Source organism: Aethalodelphis obliquidens, unplaced genomic scaffold, assembly GCF_003676395.1.
Source record: "Aethalodelphis obliquidens isolate GAN/ISIS:26980383/991018 unplaced genomic scaffold, ASM367639v1 scaffold83, whole genome shotgun sequence".
Classification (NCBI taxonomy): Eukaryota; Metazoa; Chordata; class Mammalia; order Artiodactyla; family Delphinidae; genus Aethalodelphis; species Aethalodelphis obliquidens.
The window spans coordinates 6323238-6335270 of record NW_020838027.1 but is presented as its reverse complement, the minus strand read 5'-3'; the positions used below and the strand labels follow the sequence as shown (position 1 = coordinate 6335270).

At 49.5% G+C, this 12033-nt stretch overlaps 1 protein-coding gene across 1 annotated transcript in view; it reads left to right on the top strand.

Annotated features, from left to right (window-relative positions):
* The window catches only part of LPCAT3 (lysophosphatidylcholine acyltransferase 3), a 29607-nt gene that overhangs the window by 15187 nt on the left and 2387 nt on the right, over positions 1–12033 (top strand). Inside the window, exons 2-9 of the mRNA XM_027093038.1 lie at positions 8021–8128; positions 8665–8771; positions 9267–9360; positions 9507–9544; positions 9930–10108; positions 10858–10966; positions 11618–11704; positions 11797–11963. Of these exons, the coding sequence (XP_026948839.1) occupies positions 8021–8128; positions 8665–8771; positions 9267–9360; positions 9507–9544; positions 9930–10108; positions 10858–10966; positions 11618–11704; positions 11797–11963 (889 nt within the window). The remainder of the gene's footprint in view (positions 1–8020; positions 8129–8664; positions 8772–9266; positions 9361–9506; positions 9545–9929; positions 10109–10857; positions 10967–11617; positions 11705–11796; positions 11964–12033) is intronic.

Genomic DNA, 12033 nt, shown 5'->3' with positions numbered 1-12033 from the left:
TCCCACATGCCGCAGAGCAACTAAGCCCGTGCGCCACAACTACTGAGCCTGCACTCTAGAGCCCGTGAGCCACAATTACTGAGCCCGCATGCCACAACTACTGCAGCCCGTGCGCCTAGAGCCCGTGCTCCACAACGAGAGAAGCCACCGCATTGAGAAGCCTGCACACCACACGAAGAGCAGCCTCCACTCGCCGCAACTAGAGAAAGCCCACGCACAGCAACGAAGACCCAATGCAGCCAAAAATAAATAAATTTGTTTTTTTAAAAAAAACAAAGCAGCATGCCATCTCCCAAGCATATACAAACAGAAAGAATCCAGAGACATCCCTCCCCAACAAAAAAAAAAACACATATGGATAGAACATCTCTGTCTTAGAAATGCGTCCCTTCACTCAGTGGCCACGTTCTCTGGCCAGAGTCTTTTACTGCCTACTGCCTCGCCTCCACGTCCAACCTGCATTTCCTCTTGGTCCAGCCCCCGCTTCTTAGCTGGCCCCCAGGTCCCAGCCCCCGTGTCCCTCGTGCTGCTCTGTTTCACGGTGACTAACGACCTCATTGTGAACGTCTTCCTCACGCTCCTTAGACTTCCGGCACATTCGATGTTTTTAAACTCCTTTCCTACCGCAGAAGTCATCTTCCTTTCTCACATGGGTACTGTCCTTATTTACCTCTTGTTCTCTGTTTTATCTCCGTTTCTTTTGCTTGGCTCCCTTCAGTACAGGCATTTTCCAGGACTCAGCCCTGCCTTTGCGGCCTCTCCCTGTGAGAGTTTTATCTGGCTTCAGTTGTTGCCAGCAGAGCCAGCTGTCTCCTCTGATCTGTGTGTCTCTGTCAGTGGCACCACCTTCTGACATGGAACCTTGAGGCCAGTGGTCTTCCCATTGCGGTCCATGTACCCTAGGGGTACATGAAGACTTTCCAGGGGATACATGGGCACAGATGAGGGAATCCACTTTCAGATTTTAAGCTTCCATATGTATTCTTTTCTAAAATTGACGTGCTTGAGACAGTGTCTGCTCTGAAAGTTCTCTTACAGTCACTCTTCACCAGCCTTTAGAAAGGAGACTTGCCCAGTGGTCCAGTGGTTTAGACTCTGTGCTTCCACTGCAGGGGATGCAGGTTCGATCCCCGGTCGGGGAAGTTCTGCATGTTACACGGTGTGGCAAAAAAAAAAAAAAAAGGAGAAAGGCCCGGGGGTAAGGGGTGCCCCAGGGAAACATTTCACAGGAGCCACGAAAGTGAAGCAAAGAGGAGCAGCCCCTTATTTTATCCAGGAGACAAACTCATGACAACCCTCTGCCTTATCGTTCCATCTTAGAAGTAGAATTCAGAGACAAGGTGGTTGTCATGAGGGAGAAGTATTAACTTGTTTATTTGAATTAAAAAATGAGGTTAGACCTCTTTTGACAGAAAGTGATCAAGCTGATTGGTTTGCCATTTAGATCACAAGGCAGACGTTTTCCATGTGTACTTAAAGCACACCTTCAATATACATGTTTAAAAACACATCATTTGCTGTTGTTTAAACTTACAGACACAGATGCAGAGAACGAACGTACAGATACCAAAGGGGAAGGTTGGGGGTGGGAGGAATTGGGAGATTGGGATTGACACGTATACGCTATTGAGACCATGTATAAAGTAGACAACTAATGAGAACCTGCAGTACAGCACCGGGAACTCTACTCAGTGCTCTGTGGTGACCTCAATGGGAAGGAAATCCAAATAAGAGGGGGTATGTGTATATGTACTGCTGATTCACTTTGCTGTGCAATAGAAACTAACACAACATTGTAAAGCAACTGTACTCCAATAAAAATTAATTAAAAGCAAAACTTATAAACGTTAGATGGCAACTTACAAATGTGAGAAGGCATCTATATTTTTTCAGAATTCTTTCAGGGGCTATTCCATCAAAAAACTTTGAAGGGGCTTCCCTGGTGGCGCAGTGGTTGAGAGTCCGCCTGCCGATGCAGGGGACACGGGTTCGTGCCCCGGTCCGGGAAGATCCCACATGCCGCGGAGCGGCTGGGCCCGTGAGCCGTGGCCGCTGAGCCTGCGCATCTGGGGCCTGTGCCCCGCAACGGGAGAGGCCACAGCGGTGAGAGGCCTGCGTACCGCAAAAAAAAAAAAAAAGTTTGAAGACCATTGTAGGGGCTTAGCCACCTTTAATTTATCCCTTTCCATCATACCCCCCGTTCCAGTCATTCCTCTTGATTTTTTTTTCCTATTATATCAATTTCAGACTCTGCCTGGTTTTCCAAACCTTCCTGGCCCTTCTTATGGTCAAGCTGGTCTTGTGAAGTGACTGTTCCATGCTGTTTCCTACCACCGTGTCTTTAGTACATAATTCTCCTGCCCATTCCTTATTTCTTCTCTTTTCATCCTAACTGCTGTGTTCATTATTGACCTCTCCTCTAACCTCTACAACATTGGCTATTCCACGCAATTAGCATTTATAGAACATTGTTGCTTGATTTTCTTTTCTCTCTAAAAAGCTCCTTAAGAGTCTAAAAGCATCTCTTACACTCTACCACATTCTCCTTTTGCCTAATGCATTGCTGACCACTTAATGGATGCTCTATAAATATTTTACTGACTGCCTAGAATACAGTATTTGTTCATTCATTCTTTTATTCTTTCCTCCATTCAACAAATATTTTTGAGACCTTTTTTGTACCAGGAAAAGACCGTTTCTGTACCAGGAAAAGACCTTTTTTGTACAAGGTACTTGTGGTACAGCAGGGGAAAAAAAGAGACAAAAATCCTTGCCTTCAAAGACTGATACATAAGTCGAATACATTGTATGTGAAAGAGTAATAAGTGTTGAGGGGAAATAGAAAAATGAAGTAAGAAAGAAGAACAGGAAGTGTGTGTTGGTGGCATAGAGGGTGGGGTGAGTGTGTGCAATTTTAGATACTATGAAGGCCTCACTGATAAGGTGACATTTTAGTAAAAATCTGAAGGGCTGGAGGGACTTGAGCTTATCTGTGAAAGAGCATCCCAGGCAAGGAACCTATTAATGTGAAAGCTCTAAGGTTGCACCTGGCTGGCATTCCAGGAAGGGCAGCCGAGAGTAAGAGATGAGTCAGACAAAGGTGGGGGAGTGATGAACAGATCAGTCTGGTAGGTTCTGGTTGGACTTTGGCTTTTGCTGAGTGAGACTGAAGGCCTGTGGGGCGATTAGTCAGGAGGTGACTGTAATAGTACAGGCCAGAGGGACTTCCCTGGTGGCACAGTGGTTAAGAATCCATCTGCCAATGCAGGGTTCGAGCCCTGGTCCAGGAAGATCCCACATGCCGCAGAGCAACTAAGCCGTGCACCACAACTACTGCAGCCCGAGCGCCTAGAGCCCGTGCTCCGCAACAAGAGAAACCACTGCAAGGAGAAGCCCGCGCAACACAATGAAGAGTAGCTCCCCGCTCACCGCAACTAGAGAAAGCCTGCGTGCAGCAACAAAGACCCAACGCAGCCAAAAATAAATAAAAATTTCAGAAGATACTATAAAAAAATTTTTAAATGGTACAGGCCAGAGATGGCGTTGACCTGGACCAGGGGAAGAAGTGGTCAAATTCCGGGTTCACTTTGAAGGTAGAACAGAGTTTGCTGACAGACTGGTTGCAGGGGGAGGGTGGGGTTCAGGAAGGATGAGAAGGTCGCAGAGCTTCAGCCTTGAGTGAGCAGAAAGGTGAGTTGGCGTTTGCTGAAATGAGGAAGCCAGGGGAGGAGCAGGCTTTGTGAGGGAGATGTGTCAGCAGTTCACTTTGACACCTGTTAAATTTGAGATATCCGTTAGGCGTCCACGTTGTACACGAGTGTGAAGAACAAATTTGGGAGCCATCAGAAGACAGATGGTATTTAAAGCCATGTGGCTGGATGAGATTGCCGGGCACTTCTCTGTTAAAGCAGAGGTTGAAGCAGTCTCACAGTTATTGAGTATCTAATATGTACCAGGCTTAATATATGAACCCAAACCTAGATACCCATTTTACTGATGAAACTGAGGACCAAAAAAAATTAACTCATCAACCAGCCTGAGGGAGTAGCTAGTAAGTAGCAGAACCGGGATTCAAACTGAGATCTGTCTCAACTCCAGAGTTCGTGTTCTTCTAACCATACAGTGCCTTAATTTAATAGTATGTTGCATTTTAGAAAAAATGCCCTTGGCAAACCATAATCAGTATCTTTATAAAATAAATATGCTGTGACTCTTCTTTTGAAATGAAGATGGGAAGGAAATCCCTTAGTCATTTGTCACATGGAATGGAGATTAGATTCAGAAGCCCTGATACCCACTTTCACCAGAATTTCTCAGTTAAGGCCTGCTTTACAAGCTCCCTGTAACTTTATGTGAATGTGTGTGTGTGTGTAATTTTTGTGACCACTTACAATATTTTAGGCTGTGCTAACTACTTTATATGCATTATCTCCTTTAGTCCTTACAACAACTCATTGAGGCAGGTACTGTCCCCATTTTACAGATGAGGAAACTGATGCTCAACATCAAATGGCTATTAAGTGTCAATTACTGTTGGTCAACCAATCAAAAAATGAAGTACACAGGATAGTGTGCTGTGGGAGATCCAAAGGTAGAGGAGGACTTGAGGAAAAGAGATTGTGAACATGTGTTAATTTTAAGATAAAACGAGAATGTAAGGAATGGGAATTTGTTGTATACAATGATTTGCCAAATGAGAGTCTTCAGCCCTAAGTGACACTTGAACTGGGTTTCCGAGAATGGGTAGGACTCTACTGGGTAGAGGAGTGGTTGGAGAAGGTGTCCCACCCAAAGGCATTGGCACAAGCGAAGGTCTAGAGATGAAAGACACGAGATATATTTGAGCAAAAACTAGCATATCAGTCACCTGGAGCAGGGAGATAGAGGCTTTAACCGGAAATGTAGTTTAGAAGATAGACCTTGAATCTTCGGCTTGGGAACTGGTACTGTGTTGAGTAGTCAGCTGGAGTCGTTGATGTTTTCTGAGCAGGGGTTACAGGAAGAGCCCTCTGGTGGAGGATTGTTGGAGGATGAGGCTGCAGGCAGAGGTGAGGTCACGGCAAGAGTTGAAGGGGGAGTGTTTGAGGGCCTTCACTGCAGATGTAGCACAGGAAAGGAGGGGGGTGTGACGGTGGCGAGAAACACTGGAAAGGAGGAATCAACAGGATTTGGTGGCTATAGGTATAGGGAACCAAGGAGAGGGAAGAGGCAAAGACAACTTCAAGCCTTTGAATGTAGTTGTGTGGCCTGGAGAACGGTAACACCATTAACAAACAAAAGAAGCCAAGAGAAGACTGATTCCGGGGAAAGTCCATGTTGTAGTCACACAGAGTTTGAGATGGTATGTGATATCAAACGGAAAATGCCCAGCCAGGAAGTAGGAAATGGGGAACTGAAACTTGAGAAGTCAGGATTAAAGATGTGGACCTGTCTTTGGCGTAAAGATCATATTAAGTTACATGAGAGTGGATGGAGTTTCCAGAGGACAGTATAGCAAGAATAGCAGGGCTTCCCTGGTGGCGCAGTGGTTGAGAGTCTGCCTGCCGATGCAGGGGACGCGGGATCGTGCCCCGGTCCGGGAAGATCCCACATGCCGCGGAGCGGCTGGGCCCGTGAGCCACGGCCGCAGAACCTGCGCGTCCGGAGCCTGTGCTCCGCAACGAGAGAGGCCACGGCGGTGAGAGGCCCACATGCGGCAAAAAAAAAAAAAAGAATAGCAGAGGACCAGGGCTGACTCCTGGAGGTCAGCTGTATTCAGAAGCCAGAGAAAAGCCTTGGGTGAAAGAGACAAAGAAAGAGAGGTTGGCGCGATCTACTTGAATTGCGTCACCACGCTTGGCCAAGGCAAAGCTCAAAGCAAGCACAATGAATGAAAAGCAAACATTTGGGGACTTTTGTAGCCACTCCATAGTGCCACATCACCCAAGCCCATGACTTTGTATTTTACAAAAGTATTGGTCCACAACGCATGGGGAATTTTGAAAACTGGTCTATACCACTGACCAAGAAGGGCTAGCCAGAGGATAAAAGAGCCAAGAGGTCCACTCCTAAGTATATACCCGAGAGAACTGAAAACATACACCACACCAAAAGTTGTACAGGAATGTCCATAGCAGCCTTATTCTTAATACCCCAAAAGTGGAAACAACCCAGATGTCCATCAACTGATGATTGGGTAAATGAAGTATGGTCTGTCCAAACAAAAGAATATTATTCAGCCATAAAAAATAACGACATACTAGGGCTTCCCTGGTGGCGCAGTGGTGAAGAATCCGCCTACCAATGCAGGGAATGCGGGTTCAAGCCCTGGTCCGGGAAGATCCCACATGCCACGGAGCAACTAAGCCCGCGAGCCACAACTACTGAGCCCGCGCACCACAACTACTGAAGCCCGCACGCCCCAACTACTGAAGCCCACGCACCTAGAGCCCGTGCTCTGCAGCAAGAGAAGCCACCGCAATGAGAAGCCCGTGCACCGCAACGAAGAGTAGCCCCCGCTCGCCACAACTAGAGAAAGCCCGCGCACGGCAATGAAGACCCAACACAGCCAAAAATAAATTTAAAAAAAATGAAATTTAAAAAACAAGAACACCAGCAAATCCTGGCACCAAGAAGATAAATGTTGATACACTGTTGTGTGAAAAAACTAGGATACATGAGTACACAGGTTGTGATCATAAGTTTAAAAAAAAAGTTATGGGAAGAAAGACTAAAAGGACATAAACTAATATATAACATGATTATCCATTTACTTATTCACTTAAATAATTGAGCACTTTATGTATGACACTCATCTAAGCCTTGCTCACAACTATATCGCCAGTGATAAACTAACTGCAACTTATGATTGAAAAGTAAGGGGAATTCCCAGGGGGTCCAGTGGTTAGGACTCCAGGCTTTCACTGCCGAGGGCACAGTTTCGATCCCTGGTCAGGGAACTAAGATTCCCGCAAGCCACGTGGCCAAAAAAAGAGAAAAAAAGTAAGAATTGCAGCAGCTGTAAACCATGACCAACTCAGAACACTGATTATGCAATGATAGACTGGGTAAAGTGTCCTTCCACAAAACAGTAGGGATCCCAACTCCTCGCACACACGCTACTGCAGTAGGAAGGTCGCCAAGCACATCAGCCAGACTTCTTGATGGGACACTGAATGTGGGTCTGTAGTAAAACCAGGGAACATGCTAATTTTGGTTGAGGAATAACGAACGTTGTTGGCCCTTTTTAATTCAGTAAGCAACCCTTGGCCGTGCGTCATCAGTTCATGGCCCATCAGGAGATCCCCTGTAGTTCAGTCAAGCCCCGGGACCATACTCTAAATCACGGCTTGGGAAGACATTTTCCCAGGATACCTAGCTGGATTTATAACTTGGTCCATGCCCATTACGTAAGGAGTACCTACATGTGTCCTGTAACTGCTATGCAACCGTATAGGCCGTCAGCAACCCCAGTTTGTAGCCGGGAATAATTTATATTTATCCTCTTAACAATCTGACTGAGGGACTTCCCCAGTGGTCCAGTGGTTAGGACTCCACGCTTCCACTGCAGGGGGCATGGGTTCGATCCCTGGTCAGGGAACTAAGATCCCACATGCCGGGCGGCCAAAAAAAAAAAAAAAAGAAAGAAAGAAAAAATAATCCGACTGATAATACTCTGCTAGTGATGAAATTATTATAGGTCATAAAGGTGTAAAATGGTGTTTCTGGGCACCCTGAATCCCTTGTATCATTTAAGGAAAATGCAAGAGAAAATTCCTAGCAATATTTAATAAGCCAAAAATGAAACCTAGTCTTCAGACCCAGTTTGTATTGCCTCAATATAAAATACCTTCAGTTTTAAATTTGTATTTACAAAGAGACTTTTTTTGATAATTGGGGATACTGTTATTGTCTTTGTAGACATCCACATAATGCATATGTTTTCCTCTCTGGGCTGAGTTTCATGCCAGATCGACTTCCAAAACAAACCTGGGAGGACGCCAGGCACGAGTAACCCTCTCCTGCTCTTCTCCCCCTCCAGGTTACCCTTTGGCTTTGTTTTACCGGCATTACCTTTTCTACAAGGACAGCTACCTCATCCACCTCTTCCATGCCTTTACAGGCCTCTCGATTGCTTATTATAACTTCGGTGAGTGAACGGAGCACTGTGATTACAGGGAGCCTCGGAAGGAACAGAGCTGAACAAAACTTCCTGGAGAGAATTGGATGGGGAGGGAAGTTGTGATGCTCTGGCAGCAGAGGGTTTGTATGGGCAGGGACACAAGCTTAACTTCTCCCTTCACATACATTCCCCTCCCCGGTAAAAGCATGTTGAGAATGGGTGCCCTTACCAGACACCGTCAACAGAGAAGCACCAACAACAGAGAAGCACCAACAACAGAGAAGCACCAGTTTGTCTCTGCTGTGGCTGGAACTGGCCGACAGACCCAAGCAGTCCCCTCAGGAGCGTCCCGTAGGCCCGAAGTTCAGCAATACAGCAACTCCCTGGCGGTCCTTTCTATTTATACAGTTCATTTCCTTCCCTTCCTCCAAAACATGAGGCTATTAAAAAAGAAGAAAAATCCTAATACCAATATGTATACCCTTTGTGTTTAGAAGTCTCAGGAAGGGTGGGAATGCAGAAAAAAAAAACAGGCAAAACTTTGCTCTCTCCTCCGCATCCAGGAATCCAGCTCTACCACTCCCTGCTATGCGTCGTGCTTCAGTTCCTCATCCTCCGGCTGATGGGCCGCACCATCACTGCCGTCCTCACTACCTTTTGCTTCCAGATGGTAAACGTCTTTCCCTGGGCAGCTCAGGTCACAGCTGACAGCAGTTGGGGGCGGGGAGGATGGGGACTGTGGTGTAGAGGAAGCCGTGGACTGGGAGAGCCAGTTTCTAATCCTTTCTCCCCACGACACTTGGCAGTGTGGCTCTGGGTCACTTGCCAGAAGCCCCAGGTGTTTCATCTGCAGGCTGCAGTGACGATGCTTCACCAACCTCAAGGACGGGGTGCCGGCCGTCCTTTGTGCATAGGACTGTGCCACTGGGGTTCTTTGAGTCTGACCAGATTAGCCCAGCTGTCCATGAGGGGAGTCACTTAAAGGCAAGGCAGAAAATCCACGTAGAATGAGCCACAGAGTGTAAGCGTTGAGGACATCTCTTCCCCTTTACAGGTTCAGTTTCTAGACCAGGAGAAAGGAAAAGTGAAAAGAATACATTGGATTTCAGAGCAGGGAGAAAATAAATCAGAGCAATGGTAGAATAAATATTTGCCGCTCTCCTAGGCCTACCTTCTTGCCGGATACTATTACACAGCCACTGGCAACTACGATATCAAGTGGACAATGCCACATTGTGTCCTGACCTTGAAGCTGATCGGTGAGTGGTGGGGCCCTGCCTTCCCCGTTGACACCCAGGCTCCTCTCTTCAGACCTTAGGCTTACCCCGGGCCCTGCCCCGTGTGCTCCTGGCCATGTCCCGTGTCCCCTCCCTCCTCTCCACCCACACCTTCTCTCTCTGCTCAGGTCTCGTCATCGACTACTATGACGGAGGGAAAGATCAAGTAAGTACCCCTCCCTCCACAGAGACGTGAAGGAGTTTAACCAGAGGGAAGGAGGACGGCTGTTGTTATCCCCATGCCCTCATGCCCGCCCGTGTGGTCGCCGTTTCCGGCCGCACTGATCAAGGACCGACAAGTCTAATTGCCCGGGTCCAGCTCTAGCTCAGAGTCCAGAGATCAGGGCCAGCAAGGCATTGGGAAGAGCAGCAGCCGGCCTAGGCCGAGCTGCACCTGCGCGTGCCCATTACCCCCGAAGCACTGACTCTTCTCCGTGCTGTCATCCCCTCAGAGAGGCTCTATTTGAAGAACCTGGATCACTGGGGACGAGGGTGGGGAGCCCTCAGACTGGCTCTTGGGTCCTGAACCATTCGTTCTCTTCTCGGCATAGAAATCCCTGTCCTCTGAGCAACAGAAATACGCCATACGGGGTGTCCCTTCCCTGCTGGAGGTTGCTGGCTTCTCCTACTTCTATGGGGCCTTCTTGGTGGGGCCCCAGTTCTCAATGAACCACTACATGAAGCTGGTGCAGGGACAGCTGACTGACCTACCAGGCAAGATACCAAACAGGTAACGGCCCCCTTCGGTCAGGGCGTCTGCGTAGGCGTCTCACCCGACAATAAGCCACTTCTGAAGTGACTTCCTGCAGGCCGGCCGGCTGCATTCTCTGGCCTGGGCCTGGCTTACGGCCTGTGACGGGCGCTCCGTGCCTGCTCGCTGCAGGAAGGGGGCCCTTTTCAGCTTGGGTCACTTCCCGCCATCCCTCCCGACCCTGTAGTACAAACAATAAAAATTCGCTTTTATGCCATAGATTTTGCCTGAACCAGTCACGTCCCTGCCTTTAACACTCACTTTCCCAGTTTAAAAATACTGTTAAAAAAATAATAATAATACTGTTAAATATATCAAAATCTATATATATAAATATATCTCACAGTAGAAGACTGATAAGTTACCAGGAAAATCCCTTTGTGGAGAACTTGTCCAGCCTGCGTTTGAGCATTGATCCAGCCAGGACAGGAGGGAGCAGATCCAAAACCGGTCCTTCCCCGTCTCTGCATCGGGCTTTCAGTCCCGATGTAGCCCAAGCACATGGGGGAGCCTTCAAGGTCCACGGGACCCCCGAGGGCGAGCACCCCAGATTCCCCAGCCCGCCCCCTCGTTGCCCCACCCCCACCCCAGAACTCGCAGGGTCTGCACACTCCATCCTCACGTCCGGCCCTAAGGCTGCGCTCACTCTGGGAAGCTGCTCCCTCGTGAAGGTCGGAGGGCGAAGGGAGGGGCCTCCGCCCGTGGTGACCCTGCTTGTTCCTTTCCAGCACCGTACCTGCTCTCAAGCGCCTGAGTCTGGGCCTTGTCTACCTAGTGGGCTACACCCTGCTCAGCCAGCACATCACAGAAGACTATCTCCTCACTGACGACTACGAAGTGAGTGCTTCCTGAACAGCAGCAGTGCGACTGCGCCAGAGATAGACAGTGGCCAGGCCAGGAGCCCGTAGATAGCCGAGAAGTGGGTAACACCACCTACAAACGCGTGTTGGTTTTGCTCTAGATCTGAGAGTTGGTGTCAATGCCAGCCGGGCCGGGACCCGTTCATCAGCCAGCACTGAACGACCTTCGCGGGCACAGGGCTGTGCCAGGTGCACTTCAGCACCCCTGACCTTCCCCCAGCGGCTCGAGCTCGCCCTCTTACAGCCAGGCGGCTCGAGCCCCGCTCTGGCCCAGGCAGACCAGGGCTCTAGGAGCTCAGGACCCAGGGAGGGGGAGTGCTGGCTCAGGCTCCGTCCCGGCTCTGGGGAGGTTGGTCTCCTTCAGCTGACGTCGAACGTGGATGTGAAAGTCCCCCAGCACTAGTGTCCCAGGTGCCCGGCTCTGTAGGAGAGGAGTTGAGGACAGCACTGTCTGAGGGCCTCTCCGAGGGGGCTCCCTGCTGGGTCCCCTTGGCCTCTTGCAAAGCAGTTAGGCAGACCGTCGGGGGGACACAGGGTAGTAGTCAGCCACACGTGTGAGGACGGGGAGCACGGGGGCCCCTCCTGGCCTGGCGGTGTCCCTAATGCTCATGCCTTCTCTCCTGTCAAGAACCGCAGCTTCTGGTTCCGCTGCCTGTACATGCTGGTCTGGGGCAAGGTTGTGCTGTACAAATACGTCGCCTGTTGGCTGGTCACGGTAAGGAGAGAGGGCCCAGGGCCACAGCGAGACGAGCTGCAGGCTGGGTGCGGCGCAGAGCGGCGGGGTCGCTTACGCCGTGGCTCCCTCAGGAAGGCGTGTGCATCCTGACGGGGCTGGGCTTCCACGGCCTTGACGAGCTCGGGAGGGCCAAGTGGGACACCTGCGCCAACATGAAGGTGTGGCTCTTTGAGACAGACCCCCGCTTCACGGGCACCATCGCCTCTTTCAACATCAACACCAACGCCTGGGTGGCCCGGTAAGCGCCCAGCCGGGGAGGTCGCACGTCACTTCCTCCAGCTTTCCCCACTTTGGGGGCCCCCCCATCA